At 38.4% G+C, this 25,921-nt stretch overlaps 1 protein-coding gene across 1 annotated transcript; it reads left to right on the forward strand.

The window, feature by feature from the left end:
• The first annotated feature begins 17,450 nt into the window (after positions 1-17,450).
• Positions 17,451-21,066, forward strand: LOC126793514 (agamous-like MADS-box protein MADS2). Its single transcript, XM_050520060.1, has 8 exons — positions 17,451-17,635; positions 19,533-19,611; positions 19,787-19,848; positions 20,005-20,104; positions 20,398-20,439; positions 20,557-20,598; positions 20,723-20,877; positions 20,973-21,066. The coding sequence occupies exons 1-8, from the start codon at positions 17,451-17,453 to the stop codon at positions 21,064-21,066; spliced, it is 759 nt and encodes a 252-aa protein (XP_050376017.1).
• The last annotated feature ends 4,855 nt before the right edge of the window (positions 21,067-25,921 follow it).

Consider the following 25,921-nt stretch of genomic DNA (forward strand, 5'->3'; position numbering starts at 1 on the left):
CTTCAGGAACTCATCATGGCGAGTAGCTACGTGGAGATGAGTGTGGGGGTGTAGCAATGAAGACTTTAAAGACATACGTAACAGTGCATGATGCCCCACAGGTCAATCCTCAGTCAACAATATCTAGCTATCACACTGTACATTTTGATGCTGGGATCTTGAAAGCTTGGCCCCAGAAATACCAAATTTTTCTGAATACCTCCCCCTGATTCGTCTGTTTGTTTTTACCTCGAAGTATGTTATCTTCTGGAACTCATCATGGCGGGTAGCTATGTGAAGATGAGTGTGGGGGGTGTAGCAATGAAGACTTTCAACCCTTCTTGTTTTTCTTGACAATGGATGGTCAGTATTTCGCTAGTTTGATTGAGGATGCATCCGAGCTAGTTTCTCCTAAAACCAATCAATCACTTTGTCCTTGTAATTGGAATTCTAACTTGAGATGGCAAGGGAAGACGAAGACTAGACCCTCATATTTTTGCAGTTTGGCTAATCTTTTAGCTTTCAACGACTTATCCTTTACAACCCAAATTCCATGTTTGAAGTCTAATTAAGAAATGTATGAAAGCATGCATGCATGATGGTCCTTGAATTGTTAATCCTGACATGTTTGTACTAATCGACCTGTAAAGTTCTCTACCATATATATACAATAAACTTGGAATTCCTTCAACTTAGATCGACTTTTGGACGTTGTTTAGCCACTCATTGGAACTAATCCATCATTTCAATGCATATATCTGTACTCGCATCTACCTAATTTACAAGTGCTGTGCGAAAATCGTTACAAATACCCTTGTTTTCTTTTCCTGTTTTCAATTAAAACAAACAAGACAATCACCTGAAATAGACGGCAGAAAATACTAAAGAGCACAAAGATTTAACTACTCCAACTAAGATCGAGTAAGAAAGCCTTGTTCAAAAGGGAAAAACGAATGCAGAAGGAAGTAGCTAGCTAAGTAAGTACGTATTAAGTACTAACTTCATCAATATCATATCTTTGCAAGAAACTATGAAGATTCCGAAGATGTGGTGTTGCATATATATACATACAGTTGGTGCAATACATGCAAGTGGTCCTTCGAAATTCAATTTGAAAATAATCATACAGCGGGCAAAATAATGCTGGATCTTAAAACCTTGCATGAATGCGAAACGAGTGAGATGTTGAGATAGAAACATGAATAGAAACGACAATGAATTTCGAATGCTTGTTCACGTGCCTTAATCAAAGAGAGGTTTTGATTCAAAAAACTGTAGATTGAGCAAACCAGGTAGGGAATCGAAGGGGCCATAGCAACCGAAACGTTGATTGTGGAAGTGATGGAACAGAAACAAACATCAGAGGACATTTTAACTGTAGCAATTCATACCTACCTAATTACTGTAAGTCCGGCCAGTTTTCCTTCGAAGAAAGTTGTTCCCCACCCAACCACACATGGATAGAGTGGCCCGCTAACTTTTTCAAGGCTTCGTTCTGTAGTCTTCAATGGTTTTTCACATTATTCCTTTTTGTTTTCCCCAATTCCCGAGTTAGGGTTAGGAATGCTATGAGCTAGGTTGCAAGGACACGACATTGTAGTGGCATATCGCGTGTCTGACACGGACACGCACCAATTCATAATAAAAGTGAAAGTTCTTATGGTGAGAATCGAACCTTGGTCATCCAAGGCACTCAATAACTCCTCAACCATTCCAACAGATTCAGTTTTTGTTATATTTATGCACACTTTAATATATATATAAGGAGATAAACTCGTGATAAAAATAAAAATGCTTGTGGTATAGTGAGATTCGAACCTTGGTTATCCAAGGTACTTATCAAGTTCTTAGCCATTCTAACAAGTTATGTTTTCATCATTTTAATACACACTTTGACATATATATATATATCTAAAATTCTAAATACTTTCAAATTTATAAAATATTTTTTTAATATATATATAAATTAAAATAATATTTAATTAACGTGTCCACCACGTGTCCGTGTTCAAAAAAAATTATATATGCCGTGTCTACGTATCGAATCGTGTCCGTGTCCGTGCTACTTAGGCTATGAGTCTATGACTGGTTCTTAATTAATTGTAATGAGTTGCAGACTTGCAGATCAAATAATCTATAGAGAGTGTTGAGTGCAGCATTTAAGATTTAAAAGGCTAGTTCACTTTCGTTTTCGCTCTTATGCATCGAGAATGTTGTCTCCCGTTTGTATATTTTTATAGCAAAACTATTCGATAAAATCTCCACTTCGGAGGTGTGGTTTGGTTTTCCGGCCTCCCCTGCTCTCGTAATCTTTCTTTCTCCTAATACTGTGTAATCTGGAAATGAAGGAGGCTATTCAAACCTTTCTTGGTTTTCCAGTACCAGCAACAACAGAGAAAAGTACGTGGATGCTACACAGCAATAACACGGGACCAACCAATTAGTACCTAGACGGCGAATATTTGTTCTTAAGAGACGAGAGTGTACGTTCCGTCTCTGAAGTCTTGTTTTCCACTAGGCGCTTAATCTTAATCAGACTGCATGCAAATATATATGTTTATTCAATCATCGATCATACTTTGTTATATATATGATATTGGATCAGATGACAATTCCACTAATACCAGAAAGATATCACATATACCGACAGACATCTCTGACCTGCGCCACTCTTGTTAATTTGAACTTTCAAATGTCCCTCTCAACAATTGAATGAAGGAAAAAACTTCCATCCGAACTAGTATGGACGGAAGCATCCAATCTCTCCTATATGGCCAAATCAACAATTATGATAAGAGCACTTTGTGCGACATTTTTAACATATTTTTACCTCAATTTGTACTTTGTTTAGCCCTTATTGTTGTACTATTGAGTCATTGAGTCGTAGTAAGAGTCTTGAGCGGTATTGGATGTATTTTTGTGCTTACATGAGTTAAACACGCATAATTGGTCTAGAGTCATAGTTTGACTAGGAATCCTTGTTAGGTTTTGAAACTAATTATCTCTTACTTATGATTTTATTTTCTTATTTTCAGATTGGATTGAAGAGATAATTAAAGAAAAAAAGATGGAACCAAGTCATGCAACAATTAAATAAAAGATGATCATTAAAGGCATAAAACATGGCATGTTTTAGGGATTAAAGCATGACATATTTTAGGGAATAAAACTTTCCATGATTTAAGGGATTAAAGCATGACATTATTATAGAAAGAAAGAAGCAATTTCAAACCCTCAATCTTTCCTCTATATATACATGGCTTCACCTCTCAAATATCATCACTTCTCATTAGCATTCAAGAGCCAAAACTCTACCAAAACACCACCATAAATTTCCCTCACAAATTAGCTAAGTCGTCCACCCCAAAACTATCATCATCTCATCGAGTTTCACTATTGAAGACACACCTCCAAGGTTCCTACAACGTGTGATTCTCGCAACTCATCTCCATGGCTTCGTCTATTTGTGTTAATCTACAATTCTTTGTCTATGAAGATTGTAAGTTGTTATTTATGTGGAAATATTGGTTTTGTATTTGTTTTAGAATTTTCAGATTGTATTTGATATTTTTTTAGACTATACCGAATTTATGTTCTTATAATTATTGAAGTTTGTATTTCTATTATTGTGTTCTAATCATCTTTCTCATACTTTTAGATAATTTTCAGATATGTGCATATGAATTTAGTGCTTGGATGCAGTCCCTAAGATTGTGTTTGAGTGCTAGATTCATCAACCATATTGACACATATCGAATCATGCCCTAAGTAGGTTCGGTTTGTGTTAATTAAAAATGGTAAAAAAAATTCTGGAAATTTGCATGTGAAACCATGGTGGGTGACGCCACACATGAAACATGTCTCCAACAAAGATTTGGTGCTTAAATGTAATCTTGTTTGATTTCTAATCTAAGTGTTATTGAATTCGATTGCATGCAAATTTAGATTAGGCCCTAAGTCAATCTAAATGTTAATTGAAATCTTGCATGATTAGATGATCCCCTAAGGCTCTAATTGTATTGGTGTCTAAAAAGTATGTAATTGGTCGAATTCGAATGCATGATAGGTTCGAACTTGTAATTATGTGGTGTAATTGTAAATTTGGTTTAAGTTTGTTAAAGAGAAGTCAATCATGTAAATAGTAATTTATGTTTTATTTTAGTAGTTAATAATCAATCTCAAACCCCCTATTATTTGTTAACACTAAAAGTTTAGAGTTTCTTTCAATTCACCGAAAAGAACGATCCCTGCTTATTCTATACTAACGATAATGTTTTACAGGGTTTATTATAGACGTTTTAACAAAACGCTCTATCAAATTGCCACATACCCTTTTTTTTTCACAACTGAACTTCTATCGGATCGTGTCAAAGAAAACCAATCGCATCTGCAACTCCTATAATCATCTTCCTCATTATTTCTCTACTTTATCTAACCGAATTTCTCTTCAATGTTCACTCTCATATGCCTAATTAGTTGACCCTAATTTCTCAATTTAACTTGTGCGTATAATTTTATTATTTATGGGGAAGTAAGTATCATACTCAACTAACAAGCACAAAGCTAAATTTGTATCTATGGGCTTGGTGCTACGCTAGTAAATTATCTAGTGCAATGATTTATATTTTTATTTGGTTGTATTCATGATGTTCTCTTGGAACATTTTTCTCTCCATCTTTATTAAGAAAGGATGATTAGAAAATTTAGCAGAAAATGATGATTATGAAAATTTGGGTTTGGGTATTATTGATCTCGTATAATTTTATGCTTGAAGGAAAACCCATAACATAAAGATTCATGGAGCATGATTGACGCAATGAGTTTCCAATCTGGGTTCTTAAAAGGAATGGATAGTACCGAGATGTAGAAAATGCGTAAGATTTTTCCTTATGTTCAGAAAGATTATTACTATTAAATAAGAGATGCAATTTAAAATAAAAGAAATGAAATTTAAATGTATATAGCAGCTATTTATTAGGTCACGTAAGATAGTTCGGATTCTTCAGTCCATACAAATTCGGACGGAAGTTTTCTCGTTTAATGAATTTATCACTTTGCCAGTTGTGGACACAGGAGTTCGATTCTTAAAGTTTAAAGCTAGCCAAGCGTACGTAGCTGTGAATAATTAACCAATCATGGGTAGCTAGGGATATCAAACTTAAGGGGACCCTTCATATTTGGAATACATTACGAATAGGGACCTGACCCCAGCTGACATCAACACACACATAATTCAGAGAGAGAGATAGAGAGAGAGAGAGAGAGAGAGAGAGAGAGAGAGAGAGAGAGAGAGAGAGAGAGAGAGAGAGAGAGAGAGAGAGAGAGGGGGTGTGTGCTTGGTTCATTGATTATCCCCCGTGGCATTTCAATTTTCATGCACTCACTTTGCCCCCAAAAAAAAAATCATGCATTAAATTATGACGTTTCTCATAGTACGTCATGCGACTCACAGCAGTGCAGGCGCATGAAATATGAAAACCAAATTTCCCTAGCTTGGCCTTCTCAACGATGCTAATTTTCTCTCCCTTTTGCATGAGGGAATCCCAGGTTTATAAGAAAGTGAGGTAGTTTGGGTACCATTATTGAGGAGCCTCACACTAAATCTATCCTACAGATATAAGTATAACGGTGGTGCGCTAGGTGCTCTTGTTATTGAGCATGTATCGAACACATTAATAGTCTGCATGCAATAAACTACACTAAACTGGGTCAAGTACATTGGCAAAAGGGTATCGCAACTACATCATATGCGTTACTGTGCATAAACCATATACATTTTCATGATCGAAAAGTTAAAAAAATCAGTCATTAACTCATTTTACATTAAAAAGAAAACAATTTTCTTATAAAATTCTATCAGATTCAATAGATAATGGGATTTTCACATTGCGGATTAGCATAACCTTTCTTGTTGTTTCAATCCTTGCACTTGGAACAAGAAATGTTTCGCTATTGTAAGGTCAAAATAAAATGTTTAGCTAAATATAACTCGTGTTCTGCCATAAGAGGGCCCAACATAAAACACAACAAAACAAAAAGACATTTAGCCCAGTAGAGGTTCTTCTCACAGGGGATAATTCATAATTGAATAAAGGAAACCCTTGAATAAATCCATGATTGATTTAACCAATCTGTTTCGGCCCATGATGGATTCTAAATGGCTGGACTCTCAAGCTCCTGTCTGCTTTCCTTAACTTTTTGTTGTTTTGCAAGAAAATGAAATGAAGCTTGCAAGCCTCAATATAGATAATAGGATCAAATAATAAACCGAAACTTCGTTAACTGCAATGTTTCTGAACTTCTCACTCCACACGAACTTTTCTAAATCCTTCAACTGTGAGCACACTCTTCGTCTCTTCTTCATGAAACTAGATGTTAACTTGTTATTGGTGAGTCAGAATCAAATTATCCCGTAATGCCAAATGGCAAGAATGAGATCTGCCCAAACAATAAAAATAGGAGAGTGAAATTTGCACACTTCTTTTACACCACACCCCTTTGACCTAATTTTTTCTATTAAAATGTCAAAAAGATCGATGTTTATTTCTCTTCAAATTATTTACATAAGAACATGTTTGACATTTTAATAGAAAAAAAGTGGGTCGGGGTGTGTGGATTGTAAAAGAGACATTAAGAGAGTGTAAATTTCACTACCCTAAAAATATATCTTCATTTGCGTGTTTATCTATAAGGTAAGATCACAGATATTACTATTCGTAATCGAAGAAAAACATACATATTGTTTGAGGATGAAATACTTGTATATTATTGAATGATATGGGGGCCTATATATAGGCATTTACAACACCACAATCCCGTAGGATTCGGAGTCCTAATCTACTACGGAGATGCTAATCTATCTCCTAACAGGAAACCTATTAGGCTAAGACACACACAAGGGTAGAATAGTAATTCTCCCGGAACACTCCCCCTTGTGTCGCATGCCTAGGTTGCATGGTGCACACAACGTTGCCTCGGTAAAAACCTTGTCAAGCAAAACAAAAACCTCTTGGGTAAAACAAAAGCTTGATCGAAGGGAAAAAGAGCACAACGCACCAACTACTTAAGGATCTTAACATGTGATGTAGACTCCCCCTGAAGTCTACCAAACTCTAGTGTTCCGATAAACGACGCATGCCAATGCTCTTCACATGTTTCACAAAAGTAGATTTAGGCAAAGACTTAGTGAACAAATCCGCAACATTGGATTCTGAACTCACTTGATTGATCTGAACATTCAAGAACTTCTGTTGTTGAACGTTGTAGAAGAACTTAGGCGAAATATGCTTGGTGTTGTCTCCCTTGATGAAACCTAACTTCGTCTGCTCTATGCAAGCAGCATTATCTTCATAAATGCACGTAGGTTGATCAGTTGTAGAGACTAATCCACAAGAATCACGAATATGGCAAACAAGTGATCGTAGCCAAACACATTCTTTCACTGCTTCATGGAGAGCGATGATCTCCGCGTGATTCGAAGAAGTAGCAACAAGAGATTGCTTTGTGGATCTCCAAGATATCGCCGTATTCCCAATGGTAAACACATAACCGGTTTGAGAACGAGCCTTGTGAGGGTCAGAGAGGTACCCTGCGTCGGCATAACCAACTAACAAGTTGTTTGGAGTCTTTGCATCGGGGGAAAGAGCTGCACGGGACGGGTTGCTGCTCTCGGCACCGCGCACGGTCTCCACGCCATGGCGGCCGGCGGCGTCGCTGCGGCGTACGGCAGCAAGGCCGGGGTCGGCGACGGCGGTGGTGTGGGGAGATACCGTGGCGGTGTTCTCTCTGCAATAGGGGTAGAACAATCCCATGTCAAGGGAACCTTTCAAGTATCGAAACAAATGCTTGATTCCATTCCAATGACGTAGCGTAAGTGCGGAGCTAAATCTAGCCAATAAGTTCACTGCGAAAGATATGTCTGGTCTAGTGCATTGAGCAAGATACAATAGTGCCCCAATCGCACTAAGGTATGGAACTTCAAGACCAAGAACGTCTTCATCATCCTCTTTAGGATGGAAGGGATCATTCTTGATATCTAGACTTCGGACGACCATGGGAGTAGACAATGGACTGCATAGATCCATATTGAAACGTCGAAGCATCTTCTGCGTGTAATTTGACTGATGCACTAAGATGTCGTTGGCCCTATGCACAAGCTCAAGGCCGAGACAGAATTTCGTCCTCCCTAGGTCTTTCATCTCAAATTCCGACTTCAGATAAGACACGGTCTCTTCAATCTCATCAAGAGTACCGATTATGTTCATGTCATCAACGTAGACCGCAACGATGATGAATCCGGAATTTGTCTTTCGTATGAACACGCATGGGCATAGTTCATCATTCTTGTAACCCCTTCTCACCAAGTATTGATGCAACCGATTGTACCACATTCTTCCGGATTGCTTTAACCCATACAATGAACGACGTAATCTGACTGCATGAGCACTCCGTGGTCTGGAGGCACTTGATGGAGGTAAAGGTAGTCCCTCAGGAGCTTTCATGTATATCTCTGCGTCAAGATCCCCATAGAGATAAGCTGTGACCACATCCATAAGCTGCATGTTTAGTCTTTCGGACACTACCAGACTAATAAGGTAGCGGAAGGTAATGATGTCCATAACAGGAGAATAAGTCTCTTCATAGTCAATACCAGGTCGTTGTGAGAATCCTTGCGCCACGAGTCTTGCCTTATAACGCACGATCTCGTTCATCTCATTACGCTTACGAACGAAGACCCATTTATGTCCAACATGTTTGACATCTCTTGGAGTCAATTCAACCTTTCCGAAGACTTCTCGCTTCGCTAATGAGTCAAGTTCTGCCTGGATTGCTTCCTTCCACTTCGGCCAATCTGCTCTGCTTTCGCATTCAGCTACAGAGCGAGGTTCAACGTCGTCTTCAGATATGATCTCAAGTGCGACGGAATAAGCGAAAACGTCATCAATGCATGTAGTGGCTCGGTTTCGGACCGACTGCTCACTTGTGTAGTTCACTGAGATTTTGTTGTTCTCTGGCATCAAACAAGGTTCCATAGCGTCCCACGGAAACACTTGAGTTGATTCATGGACATAGCTGTAATCAGAGACAACTTCATACGATGGTGATTCATCGTTGATGACGCGCTGTGCCTTAGTCATTCGCTTCTTTCTAGGTTTTGAATCCCTAGAGTTTATCGGTCTCCCCCTTTTTCTTTGAGGAGCCGAGGCCGAAGCTGCTCCATGCTGGGCCATCTCAGCATCGTCGCCACAAGGGGCGCCGGCAACACCACGGCGTACGGTGGTGCCGCCGTCGGCCTCCGTCCCACTGTCAGGGGCGGTGCCAACGTTGCTAGGTCCAGGAGCTTGTCTTCCACGCCCGTATTTCGGGACATCCAACCGTGCCGGTACGTTCGCAGCGGGTATGTTTGATCTCGTCACTTTAGCAATATCTACAAAGCCGTCGGGCATCGAATCCGCGACTTTCTGGAGGTCGATAATGCGTTGCACTTCTAACTCACTTTGAGCAGTGCGGGGATCATAATGAGACATAGTGGGGACACACCACGTCAATTCCTGACGTTCATTTGGAATGATAACATTCACATCTCCCCCTAACGACGGGAAGCATGTCTCATCAAAGTGACAATCTGAAAATCTTGCAGTAAAGAGATCTTCGGTGGTTGGTTCTAAGTAGCGGACAATCGTTGGGGAATTATAGCCAACATAGATACCTAATCGTCTCTGAGGACCCATCTTAGTACGCAGCGGAGGCGTAATAGGCACATAAACGGCGCAACCAAAGATGCGTAAGTGTGAAATATTGGGTTCGTAACCAGTTACCATCTGGTACGCACTAAACGCTTGGTTAGCCGCGGGTCGGGAACGAATAAGTATCGCTGCATGCAACACTGCATATCCCCACGCAGAGACCGGCCGGTTAGTACCCATAACCATTGCCCGAGCAACAAGCTGAATACGCTTGATGGTAGCCTCTGCTAGACCGTTCTGTGAATGAACATGAGGAACGGGATGTTCAACTTCGATCCCAATAGACATGCAGTAATCATCAAAAGTTTTGGAGGTGAATTCTCCAGCATTATCCAAACGAATGGATTTGATAGTATAATCGGGAAGGTGAGCCCGAAGTTTGATGATCTCAGCTAATAACTTAGCAAATGCAGCATTCCTTGTGGATAGCAATGCGACGTGTGACCAACGCGTCGATGCATCAACCAATACCATAAAATATCGAAAAGGTCTGCATTCTGGTTGAATAGGTCCACAAATGTCACCTTGGATACGTTGTAAGAATGGAATGTTCTCGGTTGAAGCCTTAGCAAAAGAAGGACTTCCTTGAAATTTAGCAAAAAAACAAGCTTTGCAAAACGAGCGATGGGCATCAGAAATTGCCATGGAGGCATGTGAAAGCACGGGAGGCATCACAAGCTCCTGTGAAGGAGGGGATGCCGCCACCGACGACATGAAAGCCGTGGAGCTGCCGAGTGAGGCATGCTCGGCCTCACCATGCGGTGCATGGGTCGGCACGGCCTCACCGTGCGGAGCACGGGTGAGGTGATCCTCCAATCGCTTCCGGGACTTGAAAAATGGATGACCATGTGAATTCTTAAGAATTCTAATCATCATATCACGTCCAGGGTGCCCGAGACGAGCATGCCAAAGCATATAAGAGTCCGAATCACAAAAGTTGCGTTCAACCGCATATGATTCAAAGATCCGAATGGAAGTAAGATACAAACCATTCCCAAGACTCTTCATCTTCTCTAAGATGCGGCGATGGCCTGCTTTCTCAGAGGTAACGCAAAGATATTCCTCTCCATTCTCAACATAAGTATCGAGGTGAAAACCATTGGCACGTATGTCCTTAAAACTTAGCAAGGTGCGGGGAGACTTCGGCGCATAAAGAGCGTCTACGACGTTAAGAGTCGTACCATTATGCAACATGAAAGAAGCAGTGCCTCTTCCTTGAATGATGGATTTCGAGCCAATCATTGTAGTCATCGAAGAAGTCGAAAACACTAGATCCGTGAACAACTGCCTGTGCCGTAGGACAGTGTGGGTGGTTCCGCAATCAGCTAGACATTCGATTTCACCGCGTGACATCTACAAAATGACAATTAAGAGAGTCAGTGACACGGGAACAATTCTATACAATACGCCGTAGGATATTGTAAGAAAGGGAATCGGAACAAAGCGCGATTCCATCGAATGTATCACATGGCAATAGTACTACATTCTTCAACTAAAGAGTTGGAAATCATGGTATTGAATCAGTGAAATACCAAACAGTAAACGAGGGTGGTAGTAACCATCCAATAATGGTGTGGAAAACACACACAAAGAGTACCGGTGAGTGCATAGAACAGACTTGGAGAAAACCGGAAAAACAAACCGGAAAACCATGTCAAAAGAACTCTAAATCGGGTGAATTTTGGACGAGGAAAACGTGGCAGAAGGGGCTGCTGTAATATGCCGGAAGAATCACGAGAAAACGACGAAAAAATCGTCGAAAAACTCGGTGGAAAACCGGCGGCACCTATTGCCGGAAAAACCGGCCGGCGGCTGTCGAAACTGGCCGGTATGGAGGCCGGGACTTCCGGTCTGACAGGGGACGCCGGCAGGAGCCGAGTGGCTGTGCCGGAAACGCCGGGAAATGGCCGGAAGACGGCGAATACGCCGGCAAAACGTGCCGGAAACGCCGGAATAGTAACCGGGGCCGGCCAAGGCAAAACGACGTCGTTTTCGACGTTCCGAGGTTCGTTTTCCGAATTTTAAGTTCCAAATTCACAATGTAGTGCTATTGGGGTCCCATGTGACCCAAAAAGCATCCAATTTAAAAACCACGTGAGTTGCACACGTTGATCATCATGCTAAGTGTCGGATAAATAAAATTCTCAAAGAGATCGTCTTGTAAGCAAGAGTTGAGAAATTTTATTGAATGCCAATCTTTAATACATCACACATGAACTTCTAATTCCAAATTCAAAAGACTATTACAAAGTCAATGGAAATAACAATGGCGGTCGGCCATAACAATACTTGAATCATAAAGCTAAAGAAGCTAAAACGACTAATCAAAGTCGGGAGTATCCATGGTAGCAACCGGAGGCCTAGCTTTAGAAGCAAGGGGCTCGGTTTCATGGAGATATGGTGAGTCTCGATCTCATGGTCCTCATCCACATGATTTGATTCGGGTTGTAGAAACTTCTTGTAGGCGGACTAAGCCTTGATCATCTATTTGCTAGCGCGACAATCGCAATTAAAGTGCTTAAATGAGCCACATTTGAAGCATGGAGACTTGCCATTACCGGAAGTGGAGGCATTAGGTGGCGCACGGCCTCCTTGGAGTGTGGGACGGGGACGGCCTCCCCCTGAGGGTGCGGCGCCGCCACCATCACGGGTCCATGTATTGGACCGAGGCCGAGATCGGCCTTGTTGCCTCCCACCACGAGAGTTGTTATTTTGGTGCTGATATGGAGCGTTCCTTGATTGATTCTTTTGCTTAGGAGCTTTCCCATAGTTAGCTTGTGGCGTAGAAATTCTTTTAGTGCCAACATGTCTATTGTTGTTGTTGAGGAGAATCTCAGAATGTCTCTCCTTCTTAGCTAAGAGTGCCATTAAGTCGGCAAAAGACCGGATCTTCCCTTCCTCTACATGAGTGCGGTACGTATGAGCTTGAACCTCATAGTTGATTGGAAACGTGTCCAATGTCTTATTGAGAAGATCTAGGTCGGTCTTGATGACACCAACGGTGCCAAGATCGGATTGCAAGCATAGCATATCCTGATTGAAATCATCCACTCTCTTATAGTCCAATAGACGGATGTTATCCCATCTAACGGTCAATTCAGGAAGAAGCTTATCATGAACGTTGTTGTACCGCAAGCGTAGTTTGTCCCATAATTCTTTAGGATCTTTTACGTTCAAGTATTGCCTCTTGAGAGTTGCATGGATGTGACGTCTCATAAAGATGAGAGTCTGAGTCTTAGCCATAGGTGGGAAATCAGCAGGAGGGTCGGCAAACATGCCTTCAATCCCTCGGCTCTCGAACGCGAGTTCCATGTCAGAAACCAAGCGGTGGTATTCCTTTCCTTCTAGATCAAGAAGGCCAAATTCCGGTCGAGATGGCGATGACATCTACAAACACGAATACAGAATCGATTAGATTCAAGTATAATAGGAATTAGAAGGGGTGACGTATATGGTCACAAGAAAAATCGATGCAAGCGGCGATACTCATGATCGCACCCAAAACAGCGGTGCACTCAGGCGACCACACGAAAATCGATTAATTTCCCTTTCAAAACAATCGTGACTTCCCCAGGACCGTCACACAGAAAACATCGACCAAGAGGGGAAACCCATCCCTCTATAGTCTCATCGGCGTTATAAGAAAGGCCGGAATTAAGACAAAAAGAAGGCTAATAGCGCCCGATATAATATATCTATACGTTCAAAAGCGGGAACGTTTATAAAAATTTACCTTGGGAGGTTTGTAGTATACGGGAGTAGCTTCTCTTGAGCGAAGTCCTTGCTTGTGACTTTCACGTCTCTTGCGTGAATATGCGGGAGGAGCAATTTTGAGTGATTTGATGCGGGAACTTGCGGGGCAAAAAGATTTCTTTGCGGAGCGAATGCGGAGGAAGCGCTGCGGGGCTGCGAGGCTGCGTGCAGGAGCTGCGGGGCTGCATGGCTGCAGGGCTTGCGAGGGCAGGCAGGGGCTGCGGCGGCGGCAGGAGGATGCAGCGGCAGGGGGTTGCGGCGGCGGCAGGAGGCTTGCGGCGGCGGCAGGAGGATGCGGCGGCGGAGGAAGGGAAGAAGAAAAAATTTCGGAAGGCTCTAAAAGATTCAGGGTTTTAATGCTTCGTGCTGATAACGTGTTTGAGGATGAAATACTTGTATATTATTGAATGATATGGGGGCCTATATATAGGCATTTACAACACCACAATCCCGTAGGATTCGGAGTCCTAATCTACTACGGAGATTCTAATCTATCTCCTAACATGAAATCTATTAGGCTAAGACACACACAAGGGTAGAATAATAATTCTCTCGGAACACATATATATTTCTTTTGATAATATGAATAAAAAAAAACGTGAACAAAGTATGGCCAGCCACTTGGTAAAGTGAAAAGACAATTCAACAATCTATTTCTAGAACTTATGAGCATCGAAACGTGATCACGACACAGACTATATAAGATTGAACGGATCTCATCGATCAGGACCTCGAGCACCCTTTCAGCTGGGGCAAAGTAATTGACTACTTGCATTTGCTCGACTGACTACACATACACGCTCAATTTTAATTGAAGCTTTAAGTTCGGAAGACAGTTACCAAAAACCAGTCTTTAACTCATGTAATTGAGTTTGAGACAATGACACACAATGAAAACCCTAAACCCTAAACCTGCTAACCGGTGTTTAAGTATAGCACATATTCCCACTCTTGTCCTCTCAATCATAATTCGGAAACAAACTAATACCTCCAACCACACAAAGTTATACACGTATTTAACGTAATTCATTAAATTTGCCGAGCATCTTAAATCACTCACTAAGATGCCCACCCTCTTATCCTACAACACATGTCTTTTTTTTAACCATAGTCACTTTTCTTAACCATGGTTTATCAATTAAACCAATTAACATTAAATTTTATGATTAAAGATCAAACAAATAACAAAAATGTTTCTGAAATTAACATTCAGTTGCTTTGACTATTTATTGTCTTTCATGTTCTTTTCGATTTATCCAACATTTCTTCAATTGAATAAATCAAACTGTTCTACTCTCTAGTTCCTTAAATTAAATTCGTCCATATATGAATGTTTTGAGTTATTTTCTGGGTGGCTTTTACGCAGAATGAGACATAGAGAGAGGAATGGTTCAATACTTCAATTTTAATGGCGGGTTTTTGAAAGAGGGAAAGTGTGAAATTGAAAGGGAATGCTCGACAGAGTCTCATATTTCCATCAAGTTTCAATTTCCATTGTTTACATTTTCTGGGTCTTTTATGCATGTATATGTCATATAGGTCCAATAGCCGGATTTCAATCTTATATCAACCTTTCATTTAGAGAAAGCTAGAGAGTGGTAGGATGATGAAGGAATATATGGTAGATTAATTCTTGAATTATCTTCAAATATATACAATCTGAGAGAGGAGGATTATCTTCCCAGGAGAGAGAATATAAAATATTCATATGAATTTATTTATTTTCAGAAATTTAATTATGAGAATTGTTTAACCATGATTATGAAAGAGGATATATGTCATTATAAGAGGATGAACATTTTGATGTAAAAATTAGGTTGGTCGATAATTTTACTTCTTTAAATTATAGATGACGATAAATCATATTTATATAGATAACATATATCATTTGGAAACTAAAGGCTTCACATGATCATGGATCCATGAAAATGACTACACTATATACAGAGATACCCCATCAAAGTTACAATAGTGATATCTGATTGTATCATTGTACTGTTCCAGCATCTTTTTTTATCATCATTAACTGTATGAAGCTCAAAATAATTGAATACATGGAGCTTCTATTTGGCCACTTCTTCAGGTTTATAGCCGACTGGTCTTTTCGGATTTTTAAAAATGTATCATACATCTAATCTCATAATTGCATACAAACATCAAACAAATATACACCATGCAATAGTAAGATCAGAAATGAGAGGAAGAATAAATAGATATCAAGGCGATCCTCCTAGTTACAAATTCCCAGAGTACCAAGTTACCTGTCTTGTATAAATTGTCATTGGTTGATTGGTCTAGCTAAATTAAGAGGCATTTACCCCCTTTTAAAAAAAATATGTGTCAGTGAATTTGGGCGGTGTCTCCTATTTTCCGTAGGAACAGCTTATTCTACAGATGGGTTGAGGGAGCCTCGTACATTTTACCGCCGGTTAAAGACGGTAGTTTTTCTGCGACGCGTGTTCTGGAATGGAATAATTACAGTACAGTTTCAAATATCAGCCTCACCTGTCAGTTGCACCAAAATTGCACACCAACCAGTGATTGGTCGACACGTTACTCCGTCAATTGTCACAGCCATATCCAACTCTGGTCGACAACCGACGTTCTCTTCTTCTTTAGAGTGCATGGGTAGTCATTAGTCCACAGATTAAAGATGTTTTGTTTGATAAAAATTCCAAGTTCCAATGTATTATTATAGATTAATCAGTATGGCATCTTCTGATTTTCATCGATTAACATTTTCTTATTTAAATATTAACGAAATTACAAATTGCTTCTGAAAGTCTAGCTTTGTGAAACTTGGACTCAATTGAGGTACCTAGACAAAGGAAATCTCATTTAATAACGCAAGTTGATCACGTCTTGCAATCTTAACCTAGCTAGTTCGAAAGAGCCACCGTGAAGCTTGGTGGCCAATATGAAAGATCAATGAAACTTTGAATATTCATGCTCAAACTGCCTTCTTAATTTGTTATCTGTTGTCTCGTTTTCGTTCGATGCCCTTTCCCCAAATTGATTGTAGCATTCTAATTTTTCTTATTTAGGATTGACAACTAACCGTCTAACCCGTCGGGGCTCGTACAACCAACAAGTCATTACGATTTACAACCCCATCCTGTAACGTAACTAAGGGGGACATATATGGTTGGTCGCAAGCCTTAGTTAACCATCTTTTAATGTAACTATAGTTATCAACATTCATAAAGTTCTTTGTTATAAAGATCGAGTACCATCTATTACTCTTCAGGGTAATCTAGTTAAGTTTTCCTTTTCTTCTGGACTGATAGAGTGACAGGGTTAATTATGTTATAGTAGTGGAGATGTGAGAAAGGAAAACCAGCATATTTCTGAATCTGACATAAATTAAGTGCCCGATATCCACAAGTCGACACGTATTTAACCGAAAAAATCTACCTGCTAAGGTTGTTCTTCGACGTCCGCTAGGCATTACAAGGTAACCTAGACATTTCAAGGTACTGCTAATTTTACTAAAAATAAATGTTTAAAATTGACTAGATCACACTGTAGATCAATACACATAAGCAGAGAAGTGAGAGAACCCAAGTGAAAAAGAAGAAGACCTAAAAAATCTGACGTATATAAATGGGAGATACAGTGGAAAACCCTGGACCATAGAAAGTGAAACAAGGAAAAAACCTGAGAATGGAATCATTCACTAGATTGTCTACAAAATCATACATGTCTTCTACAGTCCAGTACAGTGTAGTACCTCAGGGCTGTGGAGGAGGTAGGCAATAAAGGCAAAGCTTGAATACCATTCCTTTTTATTTTTAAGGGTTTTCCCATTTCCTTCATATTGCACTTATCCTTTTACCCCTTTTGGTACCCTAAAACACAGAGCTTTCGTCTCAGAGAGGTTTGTCTACCTCTGATCTAAACAAGACTAGGGGAAGGTAGAGAAAGATAGATAGATAGATCAGAAAAGGGTGGTTGGGTTTTAAGTTTTGGAAAATGGGGAGAGGGAGAGTTGAGCTCAAGAGAATAGAGAATAAAATCAACAGGCAAGTCACTTTTGCCAAGAGAAGAAATGGCCTGCTCAAGAAAGCTTATGAGCTCTCAGTTCTCTGTGATGCTGAGGTTGCCCTCATTATTTTCTCAGGGCGTGGAAAGCTGTATGAGTTCTGCAGCAGCATAAGGTATATATATCAGCACATATGTATACTGATTATCCTTATGTGTGTGTATGTGTGGGAAGTTTTCAATTTTAGTGATGCATACGAAAGCTTAAGATTTAAGGGATGCGACATCTATGCGGTTTGTGTTTATACCGTTGCTGTGTTCTTGTGGTAAGAACTTTTTAAAGCAAGATCGAGTTCGATCTGTTTTTCTTCTCCCTTTTTCTTAATGTTTTCTTCTTCGTCTTCTTCTTCTTGAATCATTAATTAAGGCTTCTTTGATCCGCTACTGATGAGGAAAAAGAAAGTTTTTGTATATTAGTACAAGCTAAGTAGAAGCTCGATCAGTTAATCGAAGATCTGGCATATTTTCTTTAGTAAAAGCCAAGTATAGGCTCTGATATCATTTCTGAAACTTTTTTTTAATTATATATACTGGAGATTTCAGTAATAAATAACTGTTTTTCCTACATAAATATATTTATAAATTTTGTAAACTTGATGTTTGAATCTAGGCATAGAAATTAGTCCTAAAGAGTAAAGACTAGATCATCTCATAAATAAAGACATGGGTATGGGTTTTCTGAACTGGATTGTACTTTTGGAGATGTTATTAGACACGCCAAGAAATGACCTAAATTGATTTCTAATTTACAGAAGATTCTAATTTTTGAATTCTTTCTACTAATAGCATATATATGAGTTTAGCATACCTACATATTATACTCGATCTTCCCTTCTTTTATAGTTATTTTCTAAATTTCTCAATAAAAATTCTTTTTATTTCTTAATTTGAAAATTGAAACTGAACAAGATCGTTGAAACTTTCAGTAATCCAGGGCAAATGGCCTTTTCTTTGATCTGTTTAACTTTAACTTAAAATTCCAGTGAATTTGTCATTTCCCAGACTAAGGACAAATAACTGGTTCACTGTTATGATTCGGTGCCAGGTGATTTTATATTTGATGAGTAATTTTTCTGCATGCTGTACTTCTGGTTGCAATTAAATTAGTGTTTTTTTTTCAGTAAGAAAAATTAAAGGCTGTTTCTTTACATTCTTTACCTCTAAAGCTGCATAACGTACATGAAGCTTTTGCCTGAATATGGGTCAAATGTAACTAAACTTATTATTATTTGATTAACAATACACTTTCCAAAGATTAGAACTCCCAACTTGAGAAAAATTGCTCCTTCTTTATCATCATCATGTAGATTTTGGTAATTTTTGAATTGATCAGAAAGAAATTTACTTAGCTTGGTAAAAAGCTGCTAAGAAGAGGCCTAATTCAAGTTAGATGTCCAAAACTATTCTGATATATATTAGATTTTCAGGTGTAAGAGTGGTGATTCTAATTTGGAATTCAATCCCAAAACCATATATAAATCTAATAATTTATTGTTTATAGCACGACACCACATTAGTTTTGTGTAATATATCTTCAGAATATTAGTGAACATACAATTGTTCACTAATATTCTTTTTTAAATGAATCAAAGTAGTATCTTTGTTAATGAATGTGTTTCCCATTCAGCTTAATTTGTTGTAAAGATGAATGGCTATATTAATTGCGTGCGTTTTGTATGCCGTTGAAGAATCCATGAACAAGGATTGTTATACACTTCTACTAATTCTGACTTAATTTGCCCTTTTTAACAAATATGGTGAATGACCTTAATTGACTTTATACTATGATGAAATATCTTTCTACATGAAATCCATCATATAACACTAATTATGCAGTCAACGACGTCACCAGTGTAGTATTAATAAGGTTTTTGTGAAGTATAATGTGTGATGATATTTTGTCGTAATCCTCTATCTCATATACCGAAATTGCATATGGCAGATTAATCAGTTTATATAGTGTAATAGTAATGATTATTGTGTTTGATAAATATATTTGAAACTTGTTTTTAGCATGATGAAAACACTGGAAAAGTACCAAAGGTGCAGTTATGGTGCCCTGGATACCAATCAACCTGCAAACGAGACTCAGGTACAAAGACTTCATACAGTGACCTAATTTAATATTGCATGTACAACTAATTGAGTTCGTTAATTCATCCGTTGGTTGTACTTGATAGTCTTGATGCATGCTTGTTAATGGATTGCTAATCTATTTAAATAAACTAGTTATCATTCTTTTACAGTATCATTTTTTTTCCAAGCAGAACAGTTACCAGGAATATTTGAAGCTTAAAGCAAGAGTGGATGTCCTCCAACGATCTCAGAGGTAATACTGGATATCTAGGGCTCGCACAGTTATCACTTATTAGTAGAGCATTAAATTTCAATAATCACTCAAGAAACACGCATGGTAGAAACTAGAGACCTGTATGTACGTACGTACTATAATACTGATGGATTATCCTGAATCACGATTGGGCAGAAACCTTCTTGGGGAAGATTTGGGGCCACTGAACACAAAGGAGCTCGAGCAGCTTGAGCATCAACTAGAGTCATCCCTGAAGCATATTAGGTCAACAAAGGTAACTACAACAATTTATCATAATTAATTTCACGTATTGATCGAGGCTTATACATCAAATCCCAGTCAATGCTCTCTGATATATAAGGACTATCAAATTTTATGAAAATTATATCACTTTGTAGCCTACGTAACCCTAACAAATCTTGACCCTTCTTTTAGGGGGAAAAAATCTTGACCCTTCTTTTACACTAACTTCTGCAAATATCGAAGCTGATTGTGATGCTGTCCTCAAGTACATTGATTAACTAACTTGCTGTTGTTGTGTTTTCCATTCTTCTGTGTAATGATCAGACTCAGTTTATGCTGGATGAGCTTTCTGATCTTCAAAACAGGGTAAGTGGTAATCTGAGAGATCGATGCAATTTCTTGTTTCCATAGTTGATGTAAATGCCTCGATCTGAACATATACATTATTATGTAATGATTGTTGTTTGATTGCATGTTGAGCAGGAACAAATGCTTGTTGAAACTAACAAATCCTTGAGGAGGAAGGTAACATACATATAATTGAAAATTCGAAATGATGTGTATTTCAATCAAGCTTCTTCTCTAATTCGGTTTATGTAGTTGAATCAAGATTTGGTTTTCTGATAAATCTGATTAACCAATGCAACAGCTGGAAGAAACTAATCTGCAAGGTGCACCACTTCGTCTGGCATGGGACGGTAACTATGGCCAGAACATTCATCAGCACAACAACCGTCTTCCTCCCCAGTCACAATGTTTCTTTCAGCCACTGCCAGGAAACAACAACTCCCCCATGCAAATCGGGTATATATCTTTGAAATTAGCTTGCATACATTGGATCGGATGTGTAAGTAATTGATCATTCATAATGGAAGTATTGGTTTCACTGGGTTGTGCAGATACGCTCAAATGGGCTCAGATCATCATCAGCAGATGAATCCAGGAAATCCAGGCCAGACTATGAATGGATTCATTCCTGGGTGGATGCTTTGACAACTTTGGATTGTCGATACACAGATGTGCATGTCGAATAAGATATATATTAGATTAGATATGCAACGTGTTGCATATCTTTGAATCCAAGCACTTGTTCTATGCAATTAACTGTAATTAATTATGCTTTGAACTGTTCGTACGTATATGCATGTATTGATTGATTTCGTATCGACATTATTCAAGACCTTCATGGAGTCGTATGTATTGTAAAAACGGTAATGCTTTATGGTTAAACTTGTGGACACCTTTGCTGCCTTGGGCTTTTGGTTTGTTTTTGTGGATCCTGGGGCCTATAAGAGTGGGCCAGGCATATACCCCGTACGTAACATTCATAATATATTTTGTGATTTTGGAATATTACGCACGTATTCTTTATATCGATTACAGGTTGAATATACAGTACCGGGCAACACAACAAGCATACAAGATAGAATTAACAAGCATGAATAAGAAGAAAAAAAAAGCGAAATCATCATGACTACTAAAGTAATTATCTCCGGAGATAGGCAAGCACTCACCTCTGTCTATTTTTAGTGAAAACGGAAAACTTACCAGCTCTCATGAGGTTATCCTCAGACTCAACATATCTACCATATACTATATATTTATGCCAGCACAAACCGCTACATGTACACCACTAGGGGATCCATATCGCGCACTGCAGCCGCACTAATCACCGAGGTGCCGGAGGTCAACGTCGCTACCCTCGAGTTCCTCTTCTACTCAATCATTCTACCTTCCAACGCAGCCAACATCTTTCATTGCACTCTTAGGACTATTCGCCTAATTGAAACTTGGAAAAATGTTTTGATTTTTACAATCTAATTGGAATGGGAAGCAAAGCTAATTTATAGTAATAGATTCATCAACTTCTAAATTTCATTTCCAAATTCTAAAAATAAATTAGCATCTTGTTTACCTATAGGCCGATAGGCGAAGGAGAGACCAAAATGAAGATCTAATTTCCAAAGAATGGAATTACTAAAACACTAGCGAACTACAACAGATAATTGCTTAAAATTAATAGAATCTAATGTAGCGGCTAGCTAACAAGAGCTTTCTTCCAAAGCCATATATGATGGGTGAGGTATTGCCGTATTGAGAGGGACGCTTAATCAGAAGACTAAACATATTTTTTGGTACAGTCTACTAAACTTATTCGCTAATCACAATAACTTTACGTACCTTTTGTAAATCCTTACAACCTTTTCATTCATTGACAAGGTCTACAACGACATCATCCCTTCACTAGACAACGGGCTCTATCTAGTCCTTGTAGTGTTACCAAAAGTCGATCAAATGGGACACCATTATTTATCTATACCGTCCTTACGAAATTTGACCTTAATGATCGAAACCTCAAGTCCCAACACTTATCCTAAAAGCTTAATTAGCCACAAATGACATTGACGGTCTCAATCAAGAACCACACAAGTTCTCATTGATGACCAAGCTAATTTTACATGCACGCGAGTAATTGTAGATGTGACGTGAATTAATTTCAAGCGATCGAAATTCAGAGTACTAATTATATATATTCTCACCCCATGTCAAACTTACAATAATATATAATGTTGTCACAAAAAAACTTACAATAATATATAAGAGTGAATAAGATCAAGCGAGACCTCAAATCATATGTTTTGTTTGTTTATCTTTTAAATCTCAAGATATTTTGTTTGGTTGGAATCATTCGATGGTACTCATTTGAATAGAGCGCACTTTTTTTTCCCATTAAGCACGAGGTTTGTAAATTGTAATGAGATGCGTCCCTATCTTACCTGATTCGGACGAACCGGGAAAAAAGGAAAGGGCAAGATTCCTAACCATCCAACGCAACTTGGGCTGGGCCACGGCCCACGTGGACTATCTATTCTCATTAATACAGTTGTCGCGAGGACCCCTGGACAAGAATACTGAACGTTGCAAATTTTTTCTCACCTCATGTTTGATTGTTTCGGTACGTATACAGGTACTATTTTCTTACGGTATATTTGTCAGGTTTGAATTTGAAATCCAGGCCAGAAATGCCTTCACCAAAGTAGTAACAATTCTGTGCGTATCTGTGGATTAGCTCCATCCCATGTCCCTGTACATTTTACAGTGTAATATCATCAATACACTGATCGATTTGATTCCAGGAGTTGTTGGTTTTCCGATTTAAATTACCGATCGAAAATTTGTACAATCCTCCGGTGGGCGATTGTGATTCGTTAATCGATTCGTGAATATGATCTTCATACACGTCGATAGTTAATACGTTTTTAACATTAATTAGTAAGGTCCCGAAAGATGATTTATATTGGTCAAAGACATAAGAGTTAATGATTTACTCTTATAAGCCTACCAAAAGAAGACTTGCAATATAGATGTACTGCATGTGGCGTCAACCCTAATTGGAGAGATCGATACTGATCAATAAACCGCCATTAAGAATAGTAGCAACTTACATTTTCCTCATCTGAAGTTTGATCGAGCCCCGGCCCTTTCCTAGCTCTTGAGAACATCATCCACTTATTCTTCCTCCCCACGCCAATTTAACTACTTATGCTGCCCTTAAGTTCAACCTCAAAATATCGCCAGCGTGCCTACATGCGAATGATACATCTGGTTATATATTTTCAGTTATTTGAAATCCAAATTCGAATCTGTTTTCGAATTGGCCTTAATGAAATTATAGATTTGTGTTTGGAATGAACTTATTCCTTTGAAACTTTGACATTGAACAAATAATTGGTATATGTTAATATCTACTTCACTTTGTACGTAGACCCATCTACGATTCTTGATGAGTGATACCAACTTATCACATGATTCCTATTTTCATCGAAATCAACTCCACGATGGTAATTTCATATTGTAAGTGCACGCTAGGGCCGGCCCTAGGGTAAAGCTCAAGAGACACGGGCCTAGAGCCCCAATATATATATATATATATATATATATATATATATATATATATATATTTATAAATATAGTCGAAAAAAGGAGATATTTGATATGATATTATGATTAATATCCCTATATTATTCTATTAGTCTCTATTGGACGTTTCATCTTCAATTCTTCTCTAACTCTTGTGCATATGATCATTGCATGCATATCCCTCATTCATTTAGTTCAATTTTCAATATATATTTTTCTTACCAGGTAAATAATTTATCAATTATTTTTTGCTTTTAATACTTTTATTTCAGAAGATTGACCATTGCTTCAATTGATTGAATACAGTAAACTCTAATATAGTACTGCGTTTTCTAAAACTTTGGGAATGGAAGAATGGTTATTATGTTTTGCAACTTTGCATAATTATTAATTGTTCATTCACTCTAATAATTCACTATTATTTTTCTATTTGGTGTTTAACAATGATGATTCTTGTCTTATACTCTTATTGACTATTGAGCATAATTCAGTAATCAATTGGAATGTTACTTTGTTAGATCAGTTGGTTTATTTGGCTGAAAAAGATTAAGCGGTCTAACTTTTGTGGCAAAAAAATGCAAGTAATATCGAGAATTGTTGTTGTTTTTCCTTTTTCACCTATTGTTGTTGAAGAACAAGCTTTTTTGTTTTTGTTTAAGGAGCCCCAAATTTTATCTCGCCTATGGCCCTGAAAATGTTAGGGCCGGTCCTGGTGCGCGGTAAAAACGGTGTTGTTATTAACTGGTTCTGCTTGTTCCGCCATATATAATTCCTATCAGTCGAGCTATGATTTCAAAACAAAAATGAAACCTCAAACGGAAGGGCCCTAGTATGTTTAATGCCTTTGTTTCCTATTCGGCCAATAGAAGAACTTACACAGTATCATTGTATGTTTTACTTTGACTGACAAGAATTAACCTCGTGGACCCTTAAAATAAATCATCAAAATTTTTCTTATGTTGGTACTTAATTGGTACTATTTGCTTTTCTCTTATGAAGAGAAAATAGTATTCAAGTAAACAAATGTCGGCTAAATATTATTTTAGCATAAGCCGTGTCAATGCAAGCATCTTGGGCAAGCTGTCAATAATGAATGTAAAAAATCTCTGAGAAAGACAAAGGATCAAAAGTAGCAAATTTTTGACAACTGACAATGTAACACCCTAGTTAAAGATAAGTGTACGTTTTGTAGAAACGAATTAGGTTGAAAGGATGAAATCTAGTAGATCTTTCTGCAAGATGGGGAAAACCCCTAATTTGAATTTGTTGAATACGTTGTAGGAAGACACAATGAATAGTAATTTTGATATTGTACATACTACACAAGTTATTATGTACATAAAATTTCCAATTAATTAATTGTCGCATGTAGAAAAACACCTTGACTAATTGGACTAATTACCATCCAATGATATGATATCTCACTTTCGATTCGTTAAGGCAGAATTGGATTGCCAAGCATATTACACCTTTGAGAACCCTGACGCAAACAAAGGAACACTATAGTCCCCACACATGATAGTCCAAAACAGTGCTAGGTTAATCTGGCCAATAACAACACACCCATACTACTACAGTACTACTAAATCCACAGTAAAATCATAAACGGGGTATCCGAAGGAAACAAAAAAAAAAGGATAAATCCGATCCGTACGTAATTTTAATTAAGCACTGATACGATGATGATGGCGAGGGGCTCGGTCGGTAAATAAGCTGGAATGAGGAAAATGTGTGGTTTCGAGCCCATGAATTTTAACCAATAAAACGACTGCCACAGAGGCTCCAGCCAATAGAAACTCGACAACGAATTTCAAAACCACTCAGGTTTCGCAAATTCCGCTCATTTGTTTCCACAGAGGTTTTCAACTTTTCTATAAATATGCATTATTGTAATAAATCACAGGTCAGTCACTCACAGAGTCACAGT

This window comes from Argentina anserina, chromosome 5, assembly GCF_933775445.1.
Source record: "Argentina anserina chromosome 5, drPotAnse1.1, whole genome shotgun sequence".
NCBI lineage: Eukaryota > Viridiplantae > Streptophyta > Magnoliopsida > Rosales > Rosaceae > Argentina > Argentina anserina.

Bases quoted from the DNA above. Each gene is read 5' to 3' on its own strand.
- LOC126793514 (XM_050520060.1), top strand. From the start codon at position 17,451: ATGGGGAGAGGGAGAGTTGAGCTCAAGAGAATAGAGAATAAAATCAAC. The intron at 19,849-20,004 runs GTAATACTGGAT...ACGATTGGGCAG, and splicing joins GTCCTCCAACGATCTCAGAG to AAACCTTCTTGGGGAAGATT. The intron at 20,599-20,722 runs GTAACATACATA...CCAATGCAACAG, and splicing joins ACAAATCCTTGAGGAGGAAG to CTGGAAGAAACTAATCTGCA.